At 48.3% G+C, this 27,874-nt stretch overlaps 1 protein-coding gene across 6 annotated transcripts in view; it reads right to left on the bottom strand.

Annotated features, from left to right (window-relative positions):
* ADAMTS17 (ADAM metallopeptidase with thrombospondin type 1 motif 17) overlaps positions 1 to 27,874 on the bottom strand; it is a 366,725-nt gene that overhangs the window by 108,759 nt on the left and 230,092 nt on the right. For 5 of the 6 annotated variants that reach the window (XM_021940906.2, XM_021940905.2, XM_021940908.2 and 2 more), the window contains 2 exons: positions 20,394 to 20,608; positions 8,133 to 8,253 (listed from right to left, as the gene is read on the bottom strand). In XM_021940906.2, coding sequence (XP_021796598.2) covers positions 8,133 to 8,253; positions 20,394 to 20,608 — 336 coding nt within the window. The remainder of the gene's footprint in view (positions 1 to 8,132; positions 8,254 to 20,393; positions 20,609 to 27,874) is intronic. The other variant, XM_021940907.2, reaches the window with a different exon arrangement.

Raw genomic sequence — 27,874 nt, 5'->3', positions numbered from 1 at the left:
CAAGAGTCTTGCTTCTGTTGCCCAGGCTGGAGTGCAGCAGTGCAATCTCGGCTCACTGCAATCTTTGCCTCCCGGGTTCAAGCAATTCTCCTGCCTCAGCCTCCCAATAAGCTGGGACTACAGACACGTGCCATGATGCCCGGTTAATTTGTATATTTTTACTAGAGACAGGGTTTTACCATGTTAGCCAGGATGGTTTCCATCTCTTGACCTCATGATCCGCCCACCTTGGCCTTCCAAAGTGCTGGGATTACAGGTGTGAGTCACCGTGCCTGGCCTTATTGCATGATTTTGATAGTCTTTTTTCTTTTTTTTGAGACAGGGTCTCAGTCTGTTACCCAGGATGGAGTGCAGTGGCGTGACCTCAGCTAACTGTAACCTCTGCCCCCGCACCCCAGCTCATGCGATCCTCCCACCCCGGCCTCCTGAGTAGCTGGGACTTCAGGCACACACCACCGTGTCTGCCTAATTTTTTTGTATTTTTTGTAGAGGCAGGGTTTCGCCATGTTGCTCAGGCTGGTCTGATAGTCATATTTTTAATTTTTGAGATCTATTTTTTGTTTTCTGATTATTTCTTCCCATGGCATTCTGCTCTTATTTTGTGGGTACAATATCATCTTAAATCTTTCTACAAATAGTTATTAGAGAATTTGAACTTCTATTATTTGAGTTACTTTTTCCGTTGGTCTTTTCTTTTTTATGTCTTTTTTTTTCCCAGTTTATCTTGGTTTTTCTCATTCATGTTGCAGACTCTCCTTCAAGAACCAGGCAGCTGGGAGGTCTCCTGTGGGGATGCACAGGATTTGTTTACTCTCAGGATTAGCTTTCTGCTGGGTGCAGGGAGCTGTTGCTGTGTTGGCAACCAAAATACCAGAATGAAGAGGTGTTTCCTAGAGGTGCTGTGTTGTGGTAAAACTCCTAGGGCTGCTGTGTTATGGTGCTGGCCGCAAATATTTCCAAGGTTTTCTCTGGAAATATGGAAGTAATACATTTCACCACCTACTTAAACGTGTGTGACCATGTGGCTTTGAACAGTAAAATGTGAGCGAAAATGAGGTGTGTCTCTTCCCTGCAGGAGCCTGAAGCACATCCGGGTCTGGTTTGCCATACTCCCTTTCCTGGCCAAGGTGACTGTGGCAGCGTGTGAACAGATAAAGTCTCTGCCAGCCTAGTTCCAGGAGTGACCTCACTATGCAGAGCCTCTTGCCAACCCACAGTGGGCAAGCAGCAGGGGCTGGAAGCAGACTTTTGTGTTAAGCCACTGAGATCTGGGAGGCACTTTTACGTTAGTTTTGTTTGCTTGTTTATTGCAGCAAAACCAAGTATATTCATTCCATTCCATCCATAGATGAACTTCCACCTGAGATGTGCTTGTCCTCCCTAAACCTTTCAAGAACTGACTTTTCATTCATTTTCAGGTGATCTTGGGAAGACGAGAAAACAACCATATGTTCAATTAGCCAGAAAGAGTTTCTCAGCCAGAAAGTTTAGCAGTGTCCTTCAGCCTTGACAGTAAATGCCTTGGCATGGTTGCCATTGACCTAGTCTAGGATGTTTACAAATAAATGTCCTGCAGGATGTTTGCAGAGACTTCACAAATGTACACAAAATCTAGTTTGAGGGCAGTGGGCTACTCACTGTTGTGCCCTGATCCCCAGGCAGTTGTGTGGTCATCTAGTATGACCCTTTCCAACCACATCTGACTTGGGAATAGTGACGCTGGCTTGCCACAGCAGCCGGCACATGGTCCCTTCCCCTCCAGTGGTTCTAGGGTGAGGGCAAGGTTTCTTGATTAAAAATTGTCTTTGCTCTAGGAAAGCTTCTCTACTGAAAAATTCTGGCCACAAGAAAACCAGCTTTTAGGATTATGGCACAAAATATTCTATAGCAGATCTCTCTTAGAGAAATCCATTCCTTCTGGGGAGTTTCAACTGTGACTGGATTCCAGGCATGTAAGGCAGTAAAATGTCGAAAACTGAGACAAAAGCTGTTCAGGGTCAAAGTGATCAGAATCTTTTTCAGAGGAATTTCCACTCAAACTACCAAACATGCCTGGAAACAAGATCTGCTTGTGGGGGATGAGCTGTTCTTGAAAGAAGCTGCTGTTGTATGGAATCTTTTGCAACTAACAAACCTTGGCATTGGGATCACCAATCTGCAGAATCCGACAGAACTGATTGGGCCCTATCAGTTCCTTTCCCTCATTCCACAGCAAGGTACCTTTGCAGCTGATGCATGGTATCCACATCTATTTTTAAGCTTCACTACGGCACAGGATGCAACAGTGAAAAGACATCTGTTTTCTGTCTTTTCTCATGTGCCCCTGGTGGAGGTGCTGATGAAAAGCAGGTCAGGATGGACTCGCTACTCAAGTGAGCTCACCCTCAGGTGACCTCTCAGCGCAGGGCAGTCCTTATGCATGCACTCTGCTAACCGTTCGGACAAGTTTCTCTGTTCGTGATAAAAAGAACCCAGCCAGGCGCAGTGGCTCACGCCTGTAATCCCAGCACTTTGGGAGGTTGAGGCGGGTAGATCATGAGGTCAGGAGTTCAAGACTAGCCTGAACAACATGGTGAAACTCCATCTCTACTAAAAAATACAAAAAAATTAGCCAGGCATGGTGGCACGTGCCTATAATCTCAGCTACTCAGGAGGTTGAGGTGGGGGAATAGCTTGAACCCGGGAGGGGGAGGTTGCAGTGAGCTGAGATCGTGTCACTGCACTCCAGCCTGGGTGACAGAGTGAGACTCTGTCTAAAAAAAAAAAAAAAAAAAAAAAGAACCAATGAAAAAGTCCCTGAACTGAAAGGCAGGCCCTCTGTCCACAAACCAGGGAAACTGCCTCAGGCTAACAGTCCTCTAACCCCTGCTCTGACCCAGAGCTTCCACCTGAGGCATGTGTGAAGAGCCACCAGGAAGGGAAAGAGTACCATCACCAAGTCCCAAAGCTTCTTGGCGTCTCTCAGGCCAGACACCCCATGATGTGGATGCCAGATACCACCACACTGCAAGCATGAAGAATAATTATGAGGTAGGATTTACTCTCAGAATTTACAAGATAGATTCACATTTTAGGTAAGGTAGGAAGGCTTTATCTTTGGAGTGATTTCCCATTCTAGCTTCAGCCACCAAGCAGGAGAAATCCAGTTACAGGAACATGATTTGGTTTCATGAGGAAGCCATGGATAAAATCCAATGCCTTTGCCATGGTTCCAGGAGAACACGCCATTTCTGCCCTAAGGACCAGTAGTAAGAAAGAACTTCAAAGTGATGCTGACCTTTAACCTGTCTCAAATCTTCTAGAGTTACTATTACTAGGCTATGAGCAATTTCCCTGTGAAATCATTTTTGTCTGAATTTCTCGAGTAGACTTGCTGTTAGATGATTTGGGGCTCCCATTTTCCCTCATGTTTTCAGGAGCATTAACCATCTTTGGAAGAAAACCATTGGACTGAAAAGGTACCATGATGGACTAGAGGTAAAACCCTGGCTTATGTGTACCTGGACTCTTTCCCCCAAAATCAGAGTTCTTTTTTGTTTTGTAAATAGACCATAAAATGTTTGGAGAGGCATTTGTTATGGTTTTCTCTTGTTACAAAAGTTGTTCACAAGAATATTACTATCTTATGTTTCTCTCTAAAGGTTGTTCCCGGTTCTAATTGAAAAGAACTCATTGTTTGGGAAGCCTATGAGGCTAAACCATGCCTTAGTTCACCCCTCACAATGGGAGGCCAGCGTAGACAAATGAAGACCAGAAGCGTGTTACCAAATGCTCCTCTGCCCATAGGGAAACCAGTCCTGAAATACGAAAATTTTTCCATGGAGGAAGGTGCCAGCTAAGGCTAAATTCTCTGGCATGCCGGGGTATTTTCTGCCAGAGCACCAGGTGTGCTTGAGGGGAAAGAAAACTCACCCCCAGCATGCTAGGGTATGTTTCAATTTGGGCTCTTGATCCCATGACTCTATCTTTTATAGCTTTAAATTTTGTTTCATCCTATAATTTTTCTTATGGTAATCAGTCTTCAACATCAGTTTATGTAAGCATTTAATGGCCTCTGCGTTTATCCATGGCTTCGCACACAACTTATTCCCATCGATTCTGTTCAGAAAACACTCAGGTACATGAGCCAGGCAAGAGCCACACCAAGCATGTCACTGCTGGGACGACACGTAACATCCAACATCTTACATGAGAAACACTTGGGAACAGCCTCTGCCATCACACATGTGGATACCTTCGTACAAAGATCATTCTTAACTGAGAAAAAGAAATACGTTGTAATTGGTTTATGTGCACATTTTATGATTCTTCATCACAGTGTAAAGAAGCCTCATTTTGTACTATCAGCTCATAACAGTGAATTTCCGCCCCCACGAGATTCCACAACCCACACAAAACAGAGCATGGAACCTGGCATGTGGCAGGGGTTCTAGAGGAAATTACTGAACAAATGTGTGACACACGATCTATCCACATTCAAAAGGAATCCTCACCCCACCCTTCCTTTTAAGGATTGATTATGTGAAAAGGTTCTCTGCAAGAACAAAGAGCAAAGGGAGCCAAAGCCCACAGGTATCCTTGGCTGGTTCTCAGTGAGGACTCTAGTCCAGGTGTGTCCTGGCTGCCCATGGGCCGGTCACCTGGAGACTGACCAGCCACCTTTTCAGTGCCAAGGAGCAGGGTGGAATAAAGATAATATTGTTAAAATGGCAATTTAATGAAATGAAAGCATCATACCAAGAACGCTCAAATTACTAGGTTCAGATAACTCAACTGTCATAAGCCAGCCCAAGGCATGAGCATTTTGAAGCCCATCCATCAGAAAAGCAATATGATAGCCAAGTTGAGTTGATTCCTTCCATAGATAAGTAGCTGAGGACCTCATTTGTTCAAAGTTTGGAAGCAACAGGCTGGAGGGCAATAAACATCCTACACTCAGGACACCACTTCCCCTGACGCCACACTGGGACCTCTCATGACAGAGAGGGAGATTTGGCTCTGCTGGGCTGGACACTTTGCCACGCGTGGGTCTGCCCTGGATTCTCAGCTGAGGAACTTTGGTAAAAGGACCCATAGGAGTTCAGGCAGGGGTCAGGACTTCGTAAAATTGGGCAAAAATCCAGCATTTGATTCCGTTTTATCTTTCTGATGTGGAGTTTCTCTTTGATATCCACCCGGAAGGGTGATAAGGCATTCCTCCTTCCCTCATTCTTTAGAGGCGAGCAGAGATGAAAGTTACCTTCCTATCTAAACTGATAGGTCTGGTGAATCCACCCACTCAGCTGTGCTTGGCGTCACCAAGATGCCTCTTGACCTGGGGTCTTTCTGTGATTTCCATGCTGGGTCTTGCAAGGATATGTTTCCCCTTCAGCCTGAAGTGTCCTCCTGCTACCCCCACTATCAACTGATTTCTACTTGTCCTTTAGTGCTGGGGGCCACCCTCATCTTTTGGAGGCCTAAGTCTGGTGCCCCACCAGAACTTGGGGTCCCACAGCATGCCTGCTGGGCTGCCTCCACCTCATGCTCACATAGGCTAATGCTGTTTGCCTGGGGGTCTCCTCCCTCAACTGTACCTGAGGTGGGGACAATAACTTATTTCTGTATACCTGCTGGTTAAAATGTAGTCATGCTGCATAAATAATCATTGCGTGAATGGGCTTGGGGGTAACCATTTGTATCTCTGTCTAAGTGCATTCCAGTATGTCAGACCATGATGACAGGTTTGTGTTGAATGAAACTATACAAGAAAGGCAGCCAGTGACTCATTCATGTGCAAACGAGTACTGCAGGCAGATTTTCAATATATAGAATCCATATTGATATGGGCTCACGTTCAAAGACTCCAGCTGTGAGGATTTGAAAAAAAAAAAACAAAAAACAAAACAAAAAACTGCTGTGTACCTTAAAATGAATGTGTGACAACTGGTAATCACTCAGAATGACAGTCCAGGCAGGTGAAGTGAACGTGTGCTTATTTTTGTCTGAAGGTTTGGTAAGGCTTCTGTGCCTTGGCAGCTGGAAGGACACATGCTAGGCTGCAAGCCAGGGTTGGGGGAGTTACCCAAGGAGGCTTCAGTATGGTCTGTCCTTCCATGAGGGACTCACTGTCATGGCCATAGGGGTCTGACCTCACATTCTAGACAGGGATGTGGCCCAGGTTGGGGTGGATGGAGAAGGGAAAGGGGTGGGCAGGACAGGAGGATGTTACTGTGGTCAGATGAATGGGTCTGCCTGGGCCAAATCAAGGGCTGGCATACAGATCAGAGTCTGGGCAAAGGAAGACCACTTTTGACCTTAATCTGGGTTATCTCAGAAGTGAGATCCTATGCTAGATGTGTGGTAGAACTTTCCTTTGTGTTCTACATACAGAGTTGCCCAGGGTTGGGGATGGGGGTGGGCCTGGCTGTACCTGACTTGTCTTCTACAGAATCACACACTTGTAGTCAGTTCTCTTTATGGGAGCTCAGTACAATGTTCAATTTAATAAACGAAGGGTTCTAATGCTTCTATTAAAAAAGAAAAGCCAACAATAAGTAGTAACCCTTCACCAACTGCAGGAGTTTTGCTCCTAAATGTTGAATCAGCTGCAATAGGCAAGGTCAAATTCTCACAGGAGCCCAGGAGCTGGGGTACCAATAGAGAAAATGGCATCCAGTATGCCAAAATGAATAGCAGAAATGGGCCATGCTCTGGAGCCGTGCTGTCCAGGAGAACCTTCTGGGATGCTGGGAATATTTTCTGCCAGTGCTGCCCAACACAGGAGCTGCTGGCCGTGTGCGGCAACAGAGTACTCAAAATTTGCCCAGTGAGACGGAAAGATGAACTTTTAAGTTGGTTTCATTTTAATGAATTACAGTTTGGATCGTCTCCATGGGCCAGCGGCTGCTGAACTGGACAGTGCAGCTCTGGAGGCCACTTTCCCCCAAACCAACCTGCTCCTGCCTCTCCTTTCTCTGTTGACGTGGCAGGCACAGGTTCTCACACTAAGCTCTGTGCCTTGCTGACTAGCTATCTGCCTTTAAAATCCACCTGAAATTTCATTTTTAAATTTCATTTTGCATTTGCATTTTCCTCTGGTTTTGCTTTCACAGGGTGCTGCAAAATGTTGGTGCAGTAGGTTGCCTTTCCCACAGGCATCTAGAAGGAACGTTTCTTCCAGACCAGGTTTCCTATCCACACAGAGAAAAGCAGAGAGGAGAGCACGCCTCACCTTACGGGGCTGTTCTGTGGGACAGGGAGGCATAAATGTGGTTCTGTTCTCTTGTCAGGTGGAAATGAACTGAAAAGCTTCTATGCAAAGCAACTTGTGGAAATTAAAATAAGTTTCTCAGCTCCTTCCTCCCAACACAAGTTCTCCTGGTGATGGGGGGTGAGTGGACACTCGCTAAGGCTGCCAGAGCTCCCTCCCCAGTGGCTCGCCTGCCTCGTGCTCCCCTCACTAGGTGTCAACCACAGACGCTTTCCTAAACATTGTCCTCCAGGATGGGAGATCAGAAAGTCGTGTCCCATGTAGGACCAAACAGTCTGCAGCTGCAAAAAGCATGCTAGCAGAAAGATGAAGGCGGCCCATCAACCGAATCCTGGCATCCCTCTCTAGGGACAGTGCTGAGGGATGTCTGTGCCTGGGGACCAGGAGGCTCGGGTACTCCGGAGTCACAGTTGGCAGTGGCACCTGAGACTTTCCAGACTGTACGGCTTCATGCATGTTTTAGAAATGTAAGTGCTATCTTACTTTTACTAACAGAAAATTCAGACACAGAGCAAACGTCTTCCAACAACAGGTAAAATGATTTGGCAAGTGTCTTTACCACCTTCTCTGCCTGCACATCAGAAGGAGGGCTGCCAGGAAGTGCTGAGCTCCTGGCACAGGGCAGTTACCACTGATTCACAGACCTCGGGCTAAGCGGGGAACTGTTTCCGTTCATGGCAAACTACTCACTACTAGCAACTTGAAGGCATCATTCTTGCTCAAATGTCCTTCCTTGCTTTTCAGAAATGAAACTGAAGTTCCAGGTCACCTATCCACTACCGTCTAGCCCTTAAATATGAATTGTAGGGAAGATTGCAATCAGTAGCTTTAGGCAAAGGACACACAACACTGAGCCACAGCAGCCCTCTGGGCCAGCACTCACCTGTCCCCCGGGCGTGGCTGAAGTCACCCTTCACCACGTGGCAGGTCTTGCCGTCTCCGTTGCAGACCCCGCATCTGTCTTCTTTAGCCGCAGACCCAATGATGCCATCACAGCCGATTTTCTAAAGAACCAGAAGGCCACGTTATTCTGTGGTTAAGACTCAGAGGGATTTTAAAGAGGCTGCCCTGAAAGGCTAACTTTTCCATGAGGTGCAGCAGGCATGGGGCCTGGGGCCCTGATCCATTCAGAGGCCCAAGAAAATATTTTAATTCAGGAGAGAAAAAAAAAATGCACAGAATCCAACCTGGATTATATTTGTCTTTATACCCACATAGTTGTCAAGTGTATTTTTTGGTATTTGTTCTGGAGGACGGAGACCCATGAAGGCACAAGTGCCCATGGAGGTTACACTGAGGTCTGATGCCCTGACTGCCTGGAGGCAGAGACCCTGGGAAGGGAGTGAAGCCCGAACGCTCACACCAGCTGGTGCAGCCACAATTTCTCATGATGGGGCTTCCCCTCTGGGCTGTGGAGGTCGCCTGTAACTTGGCTGAAACAGCCAGTAGTCTCAGAACATACAACGGAAACCACAGACTTTTCTAACAAGGAAGGGATGCCCACAGCTCATTCAGGCATGGGCCCCTCTTTTCTCAGGTAGGGAGAGCTAGTCTACGAAGAGCCCTATCTCTCAAACCTTTTTAACAAGGCACGTCTGAGAGCAGAGGAGAGGCTGCCTCTACCCTAGGTGGGCCTGAGAAGCACAGCCTGTTTTCTAAAAAGCAGAGAAAGGTTTTGGACTCCTTTTTTCTTTTTTTAAAAAGTGAGAATTTTGTATTCTGCAAAATAACCTAAATTTATACGAAACACTGGGTATTTATTTATTAGCTAGATTGCCTAAATGTCCCTCCACATTTTCCCCCTATAAAGCTAATGCTTCCAGAACAAGAACTGGGTTTTTCCCACTGCCTTGCACCCCAGATTACATATTGGCACTTCAGACTCCAAAGGAATCTACAGCCAGAAATCAAGATCCAAGATAATCCTGGTGGAAGTGATTTAGTCCTTTCCCGTGATGCCTGGACAAGAAGCAGCACCGTGCTTCCCCCTCACAGGCACTCCTACCTGCAGGCAGGGCTTGGAGCAAGCACAGAGCCTGGGGTGCCAGGCTGACTGCACGCGGATCCCTGGAGGCAAGTGCCTGGCCCACAACTCCCCAAAGACATCAGCATCCTCTGTTCATTATGGCAGCCGTTCTCCTACTTAAGTGTGCATCGGCCTCACGGGGAGGGCTGTTAAAACACAAACTGCTATGTCCTGGCCCTAGAGTTTCTGACCCAGCAGGTCTGGCTGCACCTGAGAATGTGCATTTCTAATCGGCTCCCAGGAGATGCTGAGGCTGCTTGCTGGCAGCCATGCGATGAGAACCGCTGCACCATGGCATGCTACTCAAAGGAATAGGCGAATACTCTTCATATTTAGTAACCCTCAAGTCTCATCCTTGGAGCCTTTTATTTTTTTTGAAAAAGATTTAATGGGAAATTACTATTGTTCTGTCCAAAAATGATAGCATAACTGGACGGATTCCAGGGAAGACTTTAAGATGTTCTAAAAGCTGAGCGAGTTGAGTCTAAAAATTACCATGATGAAATCTGAAAAAGGGCAGAACTTGAATAAAAGATCAAACTTGTTCAAAGTTAGTATAAAAAGAGGAAAAGGGTAAAATCGAAGGCTTTAGTGGCCAGAGGACAGCAAGAAGCAAATGGAGAAGAGTGGGCTTAATGGTGGCTAGGGAGATGTAGGTAACACATCAAGACACAGATGGTAACTGGCAACCAACTGCAATGCTTTGCCAGGGCGGACCATCCAGTAGCGACCTGGAGGGAAGCCAGCTGTGATGAGGCACTGTCAGCCTAGAGCATGGTGCAGGGCTGCCTGGATTCTTGATGTGGACTGCTAGCCAGCTGCTATCAAGTTGCTCAGTATAAAGATTACAGGGGCTGGCTGGGCACGGTGGCTCACACCTGTAATTTCAGCACTTTGGGAGGCTGAGGTGGGTGGATCACAAGGTCAGGAGTTCAAGACCAGCCTGGCCAACACGGTGAAACCCCATCTCTACTAAAAATACAAAAATTAGCTAGGCATGGTGGCACACACCTGTAGTCCCAGCTACTCGGGAGGCTGGCAGGAGAGTAGTTTGAACCTGGGAGGCGGAGGTTGCAGTGAGCTGAGATCGTACCACTGCACTCCAGCCTGGGCAACAGAGCAAGAGTTCGTCTCAAAAAAAAAAAAAAAAAAAAAAATTTATAGGGGCTAAGAATATATAGGGCTAAGAGTAGCCAAGATCAGAAAATGTCCCTCAGCATTGTTTAAAAAATGCCCAGACCAGATCTGTGCAACCACATGTCTGTTGCTTTGTTTCACTTCAGAGCTCCAGTGCATGGTCTCCATACTTGCTTCTGGTAGGGCCACAGGGCTAATGCCCACAGAGCTGGTCTCTCCTGCTGGCCTCTTTCCTGGCACCTGTTCTGGCTCCCACCTGGGCTTTCTCATCTCAGGTGCTCTCTGCTGTAGACCTTCCCTACACTGGCTTCCTATAATTTTCAAACCACACCCTTGCTTGGTAGGAGTGAGTCTCTGGCTTCAGGCCTGGTTCCTTGTCCTGCACCTGAGTTAAGGTTTCCTGATTCAACAGCTTCTAGATGCCCCATTTGGTCCAGTTTCCCCTAGCCCCAAAGAAGGGCGTTTTTCAGGTCAGGTGCAAACAGGAATGCATACAGGGTTACCCTTTCAGTTAATCCTGGAGACCATCCAGGGGCTGGGACAGGTCCATGGGTTCTGCCCACTCTACCTGGTGTTAGTTCAGAGGCTGTCTGCATCTGGAGGCAGGGAATGCAGGGATGTCCGTGGCTGAAGAGCAGTGAGTCTAAGAGCTGATGGGCGACAGCCACAAAATCTGCCAACGAGGGCATTTTCTTCCATTGTTTCAGTCAGCGCAAGCAACTTATAACTTTGGCAGAAACTGGGATGGTTTTCAAAGGGCAGCTGCCATAGGACACAACTGAAGTCATTAATTCTGAACATTAGGGGAGCTTTGATGATTTTATTTATGAGGCTTGGTGTTCCAAGAGAACAACAAGACCAAGCCCGAGGAAACTCCAGGCAATAAACCCTCTCAAGTCTTCCCATGTTATCCTGGTGATCCTTAGTTACTTTCCTAGGAATCTTCATCACTCATTTCTCAGCTTTCAAAGCAGGCCTTCAAGTTCCTGGCCAGCATTTGCTGGTCGCGCCCTGTACCGCCGGCTAAATCAGGGTGTGTGTGACACCAAAGGACCAAGGGACCAATGCTCCACGGCATAATTAAAGGCATGGGATGGGATGGTATGGGATGGAATGGTGGGAAAAGCACAAGTTCTTTACTGGTCAACACAGCTCCTGTGAAACATGCAAAAAAAACATGGAAAAGCTTTAGTGCTCAGATCCGGGTGCTGAGGAGGGCACAGGATGGGCCGTGGACAGTGGGAAATGCCTATCTTTGGCTCTCTGAGTCCTGGATTCCACCCCGGAACTTTGCCCCTGTTGAAGATAACCAGTGACAACAGCCTCCTGGTCATCACACCTAGTAGACGTGTCTCCAGCCTCATCTTTTACCTCTTGCTCTCAGCATCCGCCATGTGTAACACTCACCCTTTGTTGTACATGTATTTATTAATCCATGGTGCCTGTTATGTGCCTAACCTGGGAATAAAGACATGTAAGATGGAGGGAGGCACCAGTGTGGATAACAAGCAGACACCCCAGAGTGTGTGCCTGAAGATGCCCCAGAGGCCAAGGATGGCTCCTGTCTGATTCTCCTCCCAGCCCCTGGATGACTCCTCCCTCCTCTCGCTTATTTGACTCCCTGAAAGAGAGTGGGGGCTCCCTGCTCCTTCTGCTTTTTTGCTTTCTTGGTAATTTCACCTTCTCCTTATTTCAGCCATCACTCTCATGGAGAAAGCTCTTAAACCCAATTCTCCCCTCACTCTACCCTAGCTCTCACTACTAAGCCTCTGCTGAGCAACCTCTCCAGACTTTCAATATAACAACTTCTCCTCCAAAGCTGCCTGACTTCTTAATTCTAGTTGGACACCCCCTGCCACTGTCTTGGAACTGACAGACAGGTATCCTAGCCTGAAACCTCCAAGCCATTTCTGACTCTTCTATTTTGGGATGTACCCAGTTAGTTGGTGAGCTTGGGTTTTTTGTCCCCTGAAAACCTCTATTGCCTACTTCTCCTCCATGTTCTCCTCCACTCCCTAGTTTACACCCTCCTTACTGAGAACATGAACTATGGGAACATTTTTCTCCTGCCTGCAGCCAGACTAATCTCCACATGATGAAAGAGATAAGATCTGTGGCCACAGATCCCCACTGCCTATCAAAAATGTTCACACGTATGAATTTAAGACCATGATCTCATCTCAGCTGCTCACCAACTCAACCTCCCTTCTTCCCGCTCCAGATGCACAGTGAATCCAACCCGCTCCAGCCCACTCTTGCAGGCCCTCCCCCTCAATGACCCCTCAGCCAGGTGGGCGGCTGGAATAGCCTCTTAACTCATTTTCTTGGATCTACTCGAATCAGTTATCCATAACCAAGATCGCTTCACTCCTCTGCATCAATTCTGCCTGGGCCCTGGCTCCTTTGTGCCAGCCCCTGCCCTCCTCTGTTGCTGGAATGCACCCATCTCCCTCTTGCTTCCCTCTGCCTGGAGCTGTTTGTCCCCAACTCTCTGCCAGGCTGGCTCCTCCTCAAAGGCTGTCTCCTCTAAGAGTCCTGCCATGCCACCTGCTCACTGTCCTCCTCAGCCACAGTCCCCCACTGGGTCTCTCTATGGTGATATTTTCCTTTCTTCTTCACACATACCAATCTCTGGAATGATCATGTTTGTGACCTGACGTGGTCTGTCCGTATGCTGGACAGCGACAGGGATCCTCTTGGTCCTGCTCCCCAATGAAAGCCCAGCACACACTATGGTGTGCAGCACTCAGAATGTGATCAACAAATACCTGATGCAGGAATAAACGAAATTCCACCCTATGTGTTTTCTGCTATGTCTAAGCGGAACCTCTTCTTGGTTGTTAAATCATGCCTTCACCTCTGGTCGTTGGGTTTCCACGTGCGTATGTGTCATCTCCCTAACCGACCATAAGCACATAGAGGACTATGTCTCAGAATTCTTTGTATTCTTGGCCTTCCCCCATCCCCTGACACACGCAGTGGCTGGTGTGGTGTTAAGCACATGTGTGTTCAGTTAGTGCGTACAAATGATGACCTCTTATCAGCCTGGGGAGTTTAGTTTTCTCATATTTGAATTGGGACTTCCTTGTATAAGTTTTGATGGTACTTGTTTTTTTTCTGGCTGGAATAAGCAGTACTTGCTTTCTTCAACTTACTAGCTATCTCCCAACTACTGCCTCATCCTCTCTCTTCTGTTGGAGGGAGGTCACTGACTTCTTGAATGACTTTTAAGCAAGGGAAGATTTTAGGCCAGCTGCGCAGCCGTGACTCCAGGATTGACTGGGTTCCTGGGTGAGTGCCACCAGGGCCTGTAGTGCCCATCTTCCTCTTTCTTGACTTCATTCTTGTTTTGCTAAACTACATGTAACTTCTGCAGAACGGAGGCATGGAAAATAGAATTTCTGAGTTCTTCCGTGTCTCAAAATTAGTTTCCCTGCGTGCTTGCTTGATAGTTTGGCTGCACGGAGAATTCCATAATTATCTCAATTTTCTGCCAGGGTCAGTTTTTTTCTGTTTGTTTTTCTTGGTCTTTCTCCTTCATGCTGCTGGTTTTCTTCAAATAGCAGATGATGTCTGGTTGCCCACTCATATTTGAGTAAAAGCAACAGAAAGGCCGACCGAAGGAGATCTACATTTGAAGCTGGGCACTGCTGCATGGTAGGTTTCCTTTCGTGACTAGTGGGAGGGAAACTGATCTCTAACTCCAACTCAGAAGGCTGGGTGCCGTCCTCAGCACAGAGGCCTCCCTGCCTGCTCTGGGTTTCCTCAAACAGTCCGTTCCATGACCCTGGAAAGCAGCTCCGTAACATTTTACTTGACAAGCTCTGAGTGTGGGGTGGGGTCAGACACCGTCAGCCTGGTGATGCACCCTTGGACTTGTTTTTAGCCCACTCTTCACTTCCGACCCTCCATTCTCAAGCCCACAACTCTCCGGTTGGGCTGTCTTTTCAGTTGCGACTCTCCACTTCTTCCAGCTCAGGTCTCTGCTGCTTTGTTCCTGCATGACACTTCCATCCACTTCTGTGGTCCAGAAAGAGGTGGGATCTTTCCCCTGGAGGCTCCTGCTTCCCTTCACTGCTTGTGCTGGTTTAGTGGAGTCCCGCACGGAAGAGGCAGGAACATGTGGCTTGGTCTGCCGGCTTCAACCAGAAGTTGTCATGGGAGGTTAATCAGAAAAAAGGGGTGCAGGGAACGACCTTCGGGTTTCAGGCACTGCTCTCCATAAAGGTTTGGCACCCACAGTCACACACGTTAGAGATGCCAGTTGTGGGGTCATGGTGCAGGGAAAGGCAGCATGTGAGGAGCATTGTGAAGATGCAAACCCAGGCTTAAGTGCCAGGCACGCTTTCCTGCACGCTTGTTACCTCTGCTTTACCTGGGGGTCCTCTGAGACCAGGGTCTCTCTGAATTCTCCTAAACTTCCCCAGTAATTCTACCTGCCTCATAGATAATCTCTGGACATGAAATAGGAGGCCAATAAATTCCTGGCAATGAAAGTGGTCCACTGAAATGGGCTCCAGATTCCAGAACCACTGAAATCCTAAGAACACATAATCCATCCATCCAGCCACCTTTTTTTTCTTTTTTTTTTTCCTTTTTTGAGATGGCATCTCTGTCACCCAGGCTGGAGTGCAGTGGCATGATCTTGGTTCACTGCAACCTCCACTGCCCGGGTTCAAGCAGTTCTCCTGCCTCAGTCTCCTTAGTAGCTGGAATTACAGGCATGGACTACCATACCCGGCTAATTTTTGTATTTTTGGTAGAGACGGGGTTTCACCATATTGGCCAGGCTGGTCTCGAACTCCTGACCTCAGGTGATCCGCCCACCTTGGCCTCCCAAACTGTTGGGATTACAGGTGTGAGCCACTGCACCTGGTCTCTTCTTTCAATATGCAATTAAAGGCTTTCCTCTAGGCCAGGGTATAGGGAAGCACAGATTAATCAGATGCAATTCCTCCACTGAAAGTCAACAGGCCCTGAAGGTGTTTTGGCTTGGTATTCATCAAGCCCAGGATATGTATATAAAAATTATGGTACCAAGGAAGTAGGAACTGAATTGGAGAATGTTGGCCACAAGTGTGCACAAACCAGTAAGGCAAGCATAGCTGGGTCTCAGGTACATTTGGGTCTGTCCACCGTCCAACGGGCAAAGTCGTGTGTCAGCTGGACTCACTCTTTGCATGTCAGCAGCTCCAGATGCAGTTGTGTATCAGAGACTTATTATCCCAGTTTCTTTCCTTCTGGAGGCCAACAGTAGGAATCATTAATGATGGGACTCTTGATTTATAGGGGCTTGCTGAAAAATATACAATGTTTGTGTTACTTCCCCCAATTCCCTCCCAATTTTATGAGTGCCGTTAAGTTTAATTTCAGCATGTTAAGTAATTTGTGACTCACTGAAATGAAACTTAATTCATTCCTCATAAAAACAGAATAAAATGGTATTTCCATGTTTCATGTTATGGTTTGAATCAGCCTATTTGAAGCGTAGTGGAATCTACTCAAAATGCCATTTTGAAGCCTCTCATCCCCTACCAACTAGTTACATTCCTTGACATTTCCCAGAATGCCGTCTGTTACCCCAAAATAGCACAATTTATAGCTGAAGGGGAAAGAGAGGGAAACGCTAGTAGGCAAACCGCAGCAATATTTCTGTGAGTGCTGTCTCGCATAAAATGTGGGTGATTTGTATGTTTAATCTGTTGTAATTAGACAATTATTACCAATGGATACAGACTCTCCACTCATTAGGCCCCTGAGATTTTAAAATTACAATTACTATTATTTTTCTTAACCATTTTTTTCTTGCTTTATGCATTCACAAATGCCACAGGAATCCAGAATGTTCCATCTTGGCAATTACTGCAACAAGACATAAGTACTATATTTGAATTGAATTTGTGATCTTATTTAAGAATGCTCAATTTTTATAAAAGTTCATTAACTATAACTAATAATTTGGAGTTTTGTGAGCATCGATTTAAGAGTGGGCTGAGGTTAATCTTTACAGTATCTGGCTGAAGAAAGTACTGTTAAACCAATAGCAGATGGCTTTTTAACTTCCTTCAGAAAGCAGGTTGTTTCTCAGGGTTTTAACCTGGAGAGGTGCATGCAGGCAGGTGCTGTTGCCACCCGTCAGGATGGTGGCTTTTTTGTAAAGACTGGTGGACTGCCCGGAGGCAGCGGGTTACCAGGGTGCAGCTACCCAGGAGATGGTGCTTTCGAGAACTGGCAGGCAGGGTCTCTGCAGTGGCAGGGTAAGGCTCCCAAGGAACAAGAGACCACCACTGAGCATCATGAAAGGTGTCTCCATCTGCACCTGCGCACCCCCGTGACTCTACTTGATTAATGTGAGGCGCAGTGCAGCTGCCAGCCAATTCCTGCAATGATGATGACAATGGTGGAGGCACTGGAGATAGACTGGGGCTGGTCCTGGGGATGGAGTGCCATCTGGGAACAGGAAGGCGTGCACCCCAATGTCACTCCCATCACATCTGCAATGGACTGGATGTTTGTGTCTTCTAGAATTCATAAATTGAACCGTTCATACCAACGTGATAGTATTTGGGAGTGAAGCCTCTGGGAGGTGATTAGGTCAAGAAGGGGTAGAGCTCATGAATGTGTTGGTGCCTTTGTAAGAAGAGGCTAGGGAGCTAGCTCTCTCTCTTATTTTTATTTTTTTGAGATGGAGTCTCACTCTGTCGCCCAGGCTGGAGTGCAATGGTGTAATCTCGGCTCACTGCATCCTCCACCTCCCAGGTTCAAGCAATTCTCCTGCTTTAGCCTCCTGAGTAGCTGGGATTACAGGCACCCATCACCACACCCAGCTAATTTTTTTGTATTTTTAGTAGATACGGAGTTTCACCATGTTGGCTGGGCTGGTCTTAGAACTCCTGACCTCCAGTGATCTGCCCACCTCAGCCTCCCAAAGTGCTGGGATTACAGGTGTGAGTCACCACACCTGGCCTCAAGAAAAGGGTTTTTTTTTTTTTTTTTTTTTTTAAGATATCCTCTCACTCTGTCACCCAGGCTGGAGTGCAGTGGCACAATCTTGGTTCACTGCAACCTCCGCCTCTCAGGCTGAAGTGATCCTCCCACCTCAGCCTCCAGAGGAGCTAGGACTACAGGCCTGCACCACCATGCCTGGATACTAGCTCTCTTTATGCCATGTGAGGACACAGAGTGGCAGCAGTCTACAGCATGAAAGTGGGCCTTCACCAGAACCGAATAACACCGGCCCCTGGATGTTGGATTTCCAGCCTCTAGAACTTGAGAAATAAATGTCTGTTGCTTATAAGCTACCCAGTCTAGTGTATTTGTTAGAGCAGCCTGAATTGACTAAGATAACACCCAAGTGCAGAACAGGGTTGGGCTCAATGGTATCCTGATGACTATAGACTTAGGCCATTCAAATGCCTTGAGCAGCATCTTGTCTTTGATTCCACTGACTAAAGGTTTCATTGTCATAGTATGGAGAACATCCACTAGTTGAAAAGGCTATGATTAAAACCAAGGTCACGGATGGGGCCCATTGGCACAGATCACACAGAGCAGAAACTATGTCCAGCCAGTAACACAGACCCCACTGGCTAGAGAATTTCAGGATTCTTAGAAATGCCTCCCCATTGGCAAGAACGCTGCAGAAGATGCTGGCAGAGGCTGGGGGTGGCTTGGCTGGTGCTGCTCTAAAGGGTGCAAGAACTCTAACTTGGGAGGAACGTTAAGTCGTTAGGCAGGATGGTCTGTGCAAGTGTGTAATTTAGGAAGGACACCAGCCCTGCACTTGGCTGGTTAGAAGTTCACCAAGAACCATCAGCAATGCCTCATTTCAGTAACAACGACAAGGGCTTTGTCCATACTGCCTAAGGGGCAGGGCCTTGGACATTGTTTGTTACAAGGAAGCAGCCAGGAGGGGCCGGCTCAACCACTCATCACTACCTCCCTCCCTGTAAGGCTGCTGTGCCAAGACTCTCGGGCACCAGGCGCTTATCACCCACACTTATCTGTATTTGATAACACAGCCAGGCAGTGCCAAAGGAGTCTGGGTCTTGTCAAACTTTTCCCTGAAAAATCCCAGTTTCAGACTGATTTGGCCTTAGCAGGAAAAAAACATCTGTTTGGGTTGAAACAGTTTGCTGCAGCAATCACCCTGGAAGTTGTCTCTGTGTCTGTCTTTATGCCTTGCTTCCTCTTGTTCTGTTTGTCACGCACACTAAAACATTGATGCTTATGCACTCTGCTAGGCACTGAGCAGGCAAAGCGCGTAAGCGGATCTGCTGTCCACATGGGCAAGTGGACCTGACGCCTGGAAGCCAGCATCTGGCTCAGCCACAGTTCTGTGAGGGCAATGCATGGTGATCCTGTCACTGATCTGCCTGCTCCAGACATCAGGAGCTGCCATCGTCACTTGCTCTTGGTGGGCTCCCCAGTGGAGGACACAGTTGAGGGAACATGGCCATAGGATGACGGGAACAGGTGTGTGTGGCAAGGGCAGAAGGCTCCCTGGGTGCTGTGGTCTGAATGTTTGTGTCTCCTCAAATCCATATGTTGAATCATCACCCCTCAAGGTGATGGTGTTAGGAGGTGGGATCTTTTGGGAGGTGACTGGGACATGAGGGCAGAACCCTCAAGAACAGAAAGAGACTCACAAGAGAGCTCCCCAGCCCCTTCCACCATGCGAGGACACAGCAAGAAACGCTGTCTATGATAAGCAACCCCTCATCAGATCCCAAATCTGCCCGTGCCTCAATGCCTCAATCTTGGACTTCCCAGCTTCCAGAACTGTAATAAATGTCAGTTGTTCATAAGCTGCCTGGTGTATGGTGCGTCATTACAGATGCCCAAGCTAAGATGCTGGGGCTCTCTCACAACATGCCCAGCTTGACCCAAGTCACCAAGGAGTACGGTGCCTGTGGCATAAGTGAGGTGTCACGCCCCTCTAGACATGGAAAATACACAGCTTCTTGACACCCAACCCCTATCCCAGCTGCTGTATCACCTCAGGAGGTGCTCATTCTGAGGGACAAAATGGGAGCACAGAGTCATCTCTGCTACCCCAGGCCAGGAGCCCCAGCTGGGGAGGTTAAGGGCTACAGGTGGCCCCCAGCTTGGGCGGGGTTAATATAGGTGGAGGGCAAGCTTCCTTCCTTCTTCTCGTGTTCCCTCCCTCCTTTTTTTTTTTTTTTTTTTGATGAGACGGAGTCTTGCTCTGTTGCCCAGGCTGGAGGGCAGTGGCACGATCTCAGCTCACTGCAACCTCCGCCTCCCAGGTTCAAGCAATTCTCCTGCCTCAGCCTCCCGAGTAGCTGGGATTACAAGTGCGTGCCACCATGCCCAACTAATTTATTTTTGTATTTTTAGTAGAGACAGAGTTTCACCATGTTGACGAGGCAACTCCTGGCCTTATGATCCTCCTGCCTCGGCCTCCCAAAGTGCTGGGATTACAGGCATGAGCCACCACACCCAGCCTCTCTTTCTTTTCTCAAATGATTTTTATCACTGTTCTAACCAGTTATGGCCATCCAGCCCTCAATGCCTTTGGGACTATATACCAGTAGATGGGTGACCCCCGACAGCTGGGCGTATCTATCTGCCTGGCGTTACCTGCACAGAAATTGGCTCAGTTCTGCCGTCTCTTTTGCACTAAACAGAGCCTGGCCTGTGCAGACATCCTTTAGGTGCATCTTAGTACCCTGCCTACCTTCGTCTTAGTCATGATGCCTAAAGCAATTTTCAGTCTTAGAATATGTTGTGCCTGTTCTTTCAGCCACCTCCACTCCTTGTTGGCCTAGCGCTCAGTCATTACTGAGCTAGGGGTGGTGCGCCAGGCAACGCTGGCTGCAGGAGGCGGCATCGCTGGGTGCCTTCCTAAGAAAATCCACTCCCCGAGGCCTCCTGAGACCTCTGCTCTACCCCACTCCCTGTCTGGGGAGAGAGAGTCTCTTCTCCAAAGCCCCACCAAGGACTGAAGAAGTACGTCACCTGGCACTTGCCGTGCACGCAGAGATCGGTCTCGTAGGGCCCGCAGGGTGTGCCGTCCAGGACCCTGTCGGCCACCAGCAGTGGGGACTCCTTCCCGAGGGGTGAGCAGTAGAGTTCACATGGCTTATCTGAGGAGGGAAAAGTTGGGGGACGTTGACATGGGAAGGTGTGCGTGGGCCATGCAGGGCGCAGGTACATGTGGGCAGTGGGAAACCCTGAGGAAGAGAGATCGGCACAAGTCAATAAAGGTGCATGAGCTCAGGTACAGGCTCCAGCTCCTCTAAACAGCAAGTGGAAAAAGACCCACAGTCTCAGGAATGACAGCGCAGGTCTGAGCTCTGGCTGCCTTTTCTCATCTCTCTATCCTTTGCAATGATACAGCATTTCCTTTCCCTTAAGGCATAAAATATATCCGGCTGAACAAAGGAATAGTTGTGTGCTAATCTCTAGTTGAATACACGTCAAGGGTGAGCGGAGCCACTCTTACAGCAGGGGTGCGAAGGGAGGGGGAGGGGAAGGTGAACGAGAATGGCTCCGAGTGGGGGGAGTGGCTCCCAGGGTCTCCATGACAGTAGCTTTGGTAAGAGCTTTAGTGCTCCCCTAGCTGCTGGGTGACAGTTGCAGAGCTGTGCTACGGGGCATGGAGATCCCACAAGGAAGTGAGTGGGAGTAAGGGGGACAAAGGGGACATGTGGGCTGCTAGGATAACTTACATGAGCCGCATGTGCACTCAGCCAGGATGGAAACCTGGGTTTCCCCTGCTCCTAAAAACACGTGACCTCCCAGAACACGCCCAGCTCCCAAGTCTTTGCCCAGGATGCTCTCTCAGCCTGGAAATCCCTTGCAGCACCTTGCCTTGTACTGCCCAGGAAGCTTCCACCCTGCAGCTCTTCCCTCAAGCCAGCTCTGACGTGGGGTAGGACTAGCATCTCCGCATGCTCTGTGCACACACCTCCATTAAAGCGCCAGCATCTGCCTGTTGTCCTAGAATTGTCTGGGCACCTCCCAAAAATGAAGGGATTTATTATAAGGCAGGTCCCACTGCTAAAGGAGTGTGAGAGGGATGACTTTTAATCATCTTCAGATTGAAGTAATGCTGAGTCTGTGAGCTCTTAGAGGGCCAGGGACTTAAGCTTTCATTTTTTGTCCCCACACTGGGCCCAGGACCTGGCTCACAGAAAGACTCAGTGTGTGTGTGTGTGTGTGTGTGTGTGTGTGTGTGTGTGTGTATGTGTGTGTGTGTGTATATATATACACCTATATACATATATATGTATACGTATATATACATACACACATATACGTATATACACATATACACATATACGTATATGTGTGTGTGTATATGTCTGTGTGTGTGTATATATATATACACATATATAGAGTTTGGTTTTTTGAGACAGAGTCTCGCTCTGTTGCCCGGGCTGGAGTGCAGTGGCGCAATCTCAGCTCACTGCAAGCTCCGCCTCCCACGTTCGCGCCATTCTCCTGCCTCAGCCTCCCGAGTAGCTGGGACTACAGGTGCCCGCCACCATGCCCAGCTAATTTTTGTATTTTTAGTAGAGATGGGGTTTCAATGTGTTAGCCAGGATGGTCTCGACCTCCTGACCTCGTGATTTGCCCACCTCTGCCTCCCAAAGTGCTGGTATTACAGGCATGAGCCACTGCGCCCGGCAAGACTCAGTATATATTTTTGAACAAATAGGTTTAATAGATTTTGTTCTTCTGTAAGTAACTGAGCAAGAGGAATGCATTTTTCCCCTCTCTCTTTTTCTCAGTCACCTTACCCTAATGCTATCTATGTGGTTACTTTGCACAGGGGGAGAGTCAAAGACCTTCATCCTCCTTGCTGCTCTTTGTCTTCTCCACCAGGCCTCCTCAGTGGGTCCTTCTGGTGGCCTGGGGCTAGCAAGAACAGGGACAGAGAGAGGCTTCTGAGCCGACCTGGCCTCGGAGGACCTTGGCAGAGTTCTCGTCAGGGCAGATGTGCTGTCTCGTGATTGGAGGACTAAACCACCCCTGTGTTCGGTCGCTTTCCAGACCTTCTGTCCCACGAAGCTCTGCTGCTGAGCAGGCTCCGTAGGAAATCTTGTCTTACAGCACTGGAAAGAAGCTCCAGGAGTGTGGTGGAAATGCTTCACTCAGTTCTTCCAGTTAGCTGTGGGGGAAAACATCTGCTCGAGAGTAGACTGGAGATCTTAAGCTTCCCAGGACAGCAGAGTAACGATGCCTCACCATATATCCATTCACCAAGCAGGGACTGAGCCCCTCCCTCATACAAGGCACTCTGGGGGCATTTCTGGGGAAAGACAGACACATGATGTTTGCTTCTGAAGGCCCCAGTGGGCTCATGGACAAGTACATAGCAAATCCAGGATGAAGCCACATGTGACAGGTCTGATGGGAGCTGTCAGAGGGCTGGGTGCAGCCTGGAAGGAATGACTCATTTCCTGTGCTGGCAGGCTAGGGGCAGCTGTCCTTCCATTTGCAGGGAAGGACCTCAGGAGGTGGCTGGTGGAAGGAGAACTCTGGAAGATGGAGACGTACACTGAGATTAGCTTGAGGGAGCTTGCTTGACAGGGTCACTGAGGTACCCTCTGGGGCCCTGAGGTTCCCCAAGCATCTTGGGGAGCTGGTGGGAGACATAGAGCAACACAGCCCCCAGCGTGGGGTCTACTCCACATACTGGGCTGCCTCTACTGTTTCATTGAAAGCAAGGGTCCCTTGGCTGAAGTGGATTTTAATTACCTTCAGACTGAAATGTAGACTCAGTACTGGGAGTAATTGAGCTTTGAGGTGAATTGTTCAACAGTAGTAAGGATGACGAAATCATAAATGACATTTACTATCACTGTGTTCCAGGCAGCATGCTAAGTACTGTCTATTCATTTCAGGTGGGTGCTGTCATCGTTCCATTATACAGACATGCACACAGGGCTCACAGAAAGTGCTCGACTGTCTGCAGTTGGCGGGCCACGCCCCAGCCTCTTGGCTCCAGCCTGGTTCTTTTTCCATCATCACAATTTCCTCTCTAAACTGAGAACTCCTAAGGCCAAAACTATCAAGAGCAAAGTAGCATTGCTAAAAACAAATCATCAGTTTCATGCATGTTTCTGGCTTCCGAGTGTATCCTCTGATTTGAGCAGAAGTGGAAGTGGGACTTGGGTAGAAAAGCAGAGGCTGTTTTTGAGGCAAGTTAGAAAGGCCAGACTTGAAAAGGATGAAGGCTGTTTATCTGGACTCTTTAGGGTGAGCAGAGAAATGTGGACTCTGCAAAGCAGGAAGGCCAACCTCAGCTGAAGGGATGCTGGCCATGAGCCTCACAGGAAGGAACGCTCAGCTCCACCTGCATGCAACTCTCTCACATGCAGACACCGCCCTCCACAGCTTGGATAGCCGGGGACACTCGGGCTCCAGAACAGAGTCTGGAGGTGGGGCTTCCCTTCCCTGCTCAGTCAGAACTCTCCATTTGTCCATCTTCTCTTTGAGGCCTCTGCTTGGAATTCAGGGTACCCACACCTCTAGCAAACTATATGGCATGATCTCCCAAAGGATAAGGTTCTTAAAATGTGCGGAGGAGGCTCCGAATTCCTCAAAATTCTCTATTTCCCTCCAGGTTGCCTTAGGTGGGAGATTAATCTCCAGGAATAAGACCCCAATAAATAACATGAGGTGGTGGGATTCAGCTTTGGGCACAGCATCAACACTCTTACGTTCCCAGCAGTACAGAAGGAGATCACATTTTCTTAAAAGTTATACAACCACACACTTGAAGGAAGGAAGCTTGGAACGTGCCATCTGCATGGCTGGTGTGTGCTCAGATGGAATTCTGACTGATGCTGCAAAGCCTGGAGCCAGTCTGGCTTCCTGCTGGCCTGCCTGGCATTAGGACTTCTGCTTGGCTGGAGGCGGTCACAGGCAGGGCAGGGAAGATGGGCTCAGAAGCTTGGGAGCCACATGGTCACATGTGCCCGCTGGAGGTTTGAAACCTTCCTCTGCAGTGAAGAAGACACTCGTGGCTCTCAGTAGTCTCACTGCTCTCTCTCTCTCTCTAGGCCAGCAGTTAGAAGGTCTTAGTATGGTGGAGACACTGCTTTATTTTGAGTTCATCACAGCATTCATCCAAGTTCTCCCTGGTCCTCTGTGGGGGACACATGCTGAAGGGGCTACTTAGACTCCTGTTCCCAAAGCTGCCCACCCCGGCCCCCTCATCAGGCCCTGGCAGACAGGCCTCTGTGGATTTGACCAGCAGTGAGCGCCTGTCCATAGCTGGCCTATTCCTTGTCTCTTTCCTGGGAACTCAGTACTGAAACTCAGATGCAGAGAAGTCATGTCTGCTCATGCTTGATGGATCCCAAAGAAGGCCACACTCCTTTATATGTCATTCAGAAATCCAAAAAGCTCCGAAAACTGTAAGTGTTGTCTTCCATTTGTGGCAAACACATTTGGCAGCAAAACCAGCCTGGACTGATGTGAGCTCTTGGTAGTGTTAGTATCCCCCTTAATGAGGTTACCTGGTGGACAGACCCGCGTGTCTGACTATGGGGTGCTTTCCTGGAGCCCACCAGTGATACAAGTATTTGGTTGGTGCACCATTATTACCTTTTGAACACATAAAATGCTCTGCAACCTGAAATGTATGTGGCCGAAAAGGATGTGGATACGGGATGTGGATTTACATAAGAGGTGCCGTGGGCTACCCTGCCAGCTTGCACGTGGACAAGTTCTGAGAAAGCCAGTGCAGTGGGTGCATGGGGGTGTGACTGCCAAACACAAGCTGCAGAGACCACCGCGCTAAGGTCCTGACATCTTCAGCTTTGCAACAGCTTCCCTCCTTTTCATTAAGCAGCCCCAGCTGGTTTGGCGGAGCTGGAGTCAGAGAGTCCTAACCATCACGCCCTTCATCCCCACAGCGGCTCAGACCTGGGGGGTTCTGCTGTGCCAGGCAGGAGGAGCTGGGAACGCACAGCCACGTCCAGACGCAGCCTTTGCCAAGCTCTCCGACACTTCAGTGGGCCCGCGGCCTGCTGGCCTGGGCAGGGAGGACTGAACTCTTGAAGGTTTCCACTTCAATGAGATTCCACGGGAAAAGCAGAAACAGGGTGGGTTTGGCAGTGGGCCATCTCAATGGGTTTCTGTCTAAAGGCTTTTCCATTTAGAAATATTTTCTAAGGAGGGTCTTTGTCTTCTTTTGGAGGTGGGATGGATTTGTGGTCCTGAATCCTCGCTTGGAAAATCTACCTCTGCAAGAATTCCTTTTTCTTTTTAAAAAAGGGAGAGAAAAAAAAGAAAAAAATTTAGCTTCCCTTCTCTTGAACTGTGCGTCACTCGCCAAAGAATTCCGCGGCGATAGCACTGCTATGAATAGGGCAGTCATAATGGGCTTCAGAAGAGCCCGGAGCCCAACCACAGGAATCGTTCCTATCATGGCTCAGCTAGAACTGTGCCTTTTATACATGGAGTTTTCAGAGGAACACTTATAATCCGTATTCTCCTCCTGCCTTCTAAATTGGCCCTTTATTATTTTGTTTTTACCCTTTAGGAAATGCTCCTTTTAAAAGTGCTGGCTTCTGTTTGTATTTGAGAGAGAAATGCAACTGCAGATGGAAGAAGTCAGGGCGATTCTAACCCAGAGGAGGACGTGTCGAGCTACCTGTGCAAAGCCCAGAGCGTGGGGTCTCTCCTTCAAACGTGAGATACTTACTGCCTGTTAGCTGTCCTTATCAAACAGGGCTGCTCTTTTCAGATCAAAGGTGGTGGCACTCTAGTGACAATAACTTATGACTTAGGCAGAGAGACACAGAAAGTAAGTGGGTGAAAGGTCACATTCCCAATCCAAGCAGCTCCCCAAAGAGCCACACCGCAAGGCTTCCTGGGTGGAGGATCTGGGCAGACTGAAGTCCCAGCCACTGTGGTGATAAGGCAACCAGAGAGTCCAGCCATCCAAAAGCGGTCAGAAGGAAAACAGAAGTTTAATCTGGACTTGGAGAAAACTGTGGAAAAACAGACATTTAAGTGGGATTTCTGTGTTGAATAAATGAGACAGGAGCATTGAAAACTGAAGCAGGCAACCAGGGAAAGAACAACTTGGTGCACGAAGTTGAGCTGAAATTTGAAGAGCGCGAATCTGTCCCAGACCTGACCTCTTCTTGCTCCTGCAAAGTGGGAGCGGACAGTAAAGAGGTCTAAAAGCATCTTTATCTGGCATGCTGGGGAAAGCTGAAGGTTCGGATTCAAGGCTGCTTCTCATGAGAACCAAATGGCAGCTCTCTCGCTTCCAATTCGGGGTCTGGGTGTGCCTGACACAGTGGGAAGTCTCCTGCTGCCTCCTGCCACCTCCTGCATCCGATTCATGGCCAGGCAGAGAGAGGCAAAGGTCCACGTGCAAGTGCATGGCTCTAGTCACACTCGTTCTTTTGAGGAGGGCAGGTCTCCTCTCTCCCTCATCTGCAGGGAAAGTTCAGTGTGCAAAGGCCATGTTTCTCTTGAATTCTGCTGGCGAGCTGATGGCACAGCTACGTTACACAGTCCCTGAAGGTGGCGTTCTTTTTAAAAAAGGAGAATGACAGGGGCTCCCCAATACTTTTAAATGAGTCCTCATTTGAGTGGGCTGGTGTTATCTGCTACAGTTTAGAGCATCACATGTTGCTTTACGAGTCAGCTCAAAGAGGATGGGTCAGGCTGTTAGAGTAAAAGCTGCAGATCTGAGGCTGCTATTCCAGAGATGCCTGGGCCTACCTTCACACAGCTATGCACACTTGAACTTGCAATCGCAGACCACCGAATGCAGATTTCAAAGGCTCTTCCCATCACGGGGAAGAAACAAAAGACCTGGCATCCGAACGTCATTCTTCTGCAAAACATTTTTGAGGCTGTCTAAAAATCGGGCCCAGTTTCTTGAGTTCTTCTTCAAGCTCCCTCACCCCACACCCATGAAGTCATGCTGTCTGTCTTCTTCAAGTGTGGGAAGCCAGATGACAGCTGCCTATTTTCTGTGAGTCAGCTGCTCTGGAACTGGGGTCAGCTCCCGCCCTGGCCTCTTGTCAGCTGCAGGCGCTGAGAGGAGTCCTGTAACCTCACTCCCTCTGATCTTCTGCACAGCTTGTTTTGCGTATTAAACGAGACAATGTAGGTAGAGCTAACTTGTGTCTTGTACGTGACATACCGATAAACGGGCTCATATGTCATCATTATAACACAAAGTCTTGTTTCCTAAAGAAGAACGGTTTTAGGTGAAAAAAGAAAAAAACAACAACAACCCTGAGGCGGGCCCTGGGGTGTCCTTATCTATTAAGGACATTAATTAAGCAGACATTACAAATGTATACATGACACACCACCTAGAACTTCATCAGCTACTGGAAATGCTGGCAGTGGCCCAATGGGGCAGAGCCTCTTGATTCAGGAGAAAGCTCTTGGAAAGAAAATGTGACCTGTGCTTATTATCATCTTTCCCAAGTTGTAAACTATTCTCAAAATGT

Source organism: Papio anubis, chromosome 7 (assembly GCF_008728515.1).
Source record: "Papio anubis isolate 15944 chromosome 7, Panubis1.0, whole genome shotgun sequence".
In the NCBI taxonomy this organism is placed as follows: Eukaryota; Metazoa; Chordata; class Mammalia; order Primates; family Cercopithecidae; genus Papio; species Papio anubis.
Note: the sequence above shows the minus strand (reverse complement) of the source record. Positions and strands in the feature narration are given on the sequence as shown.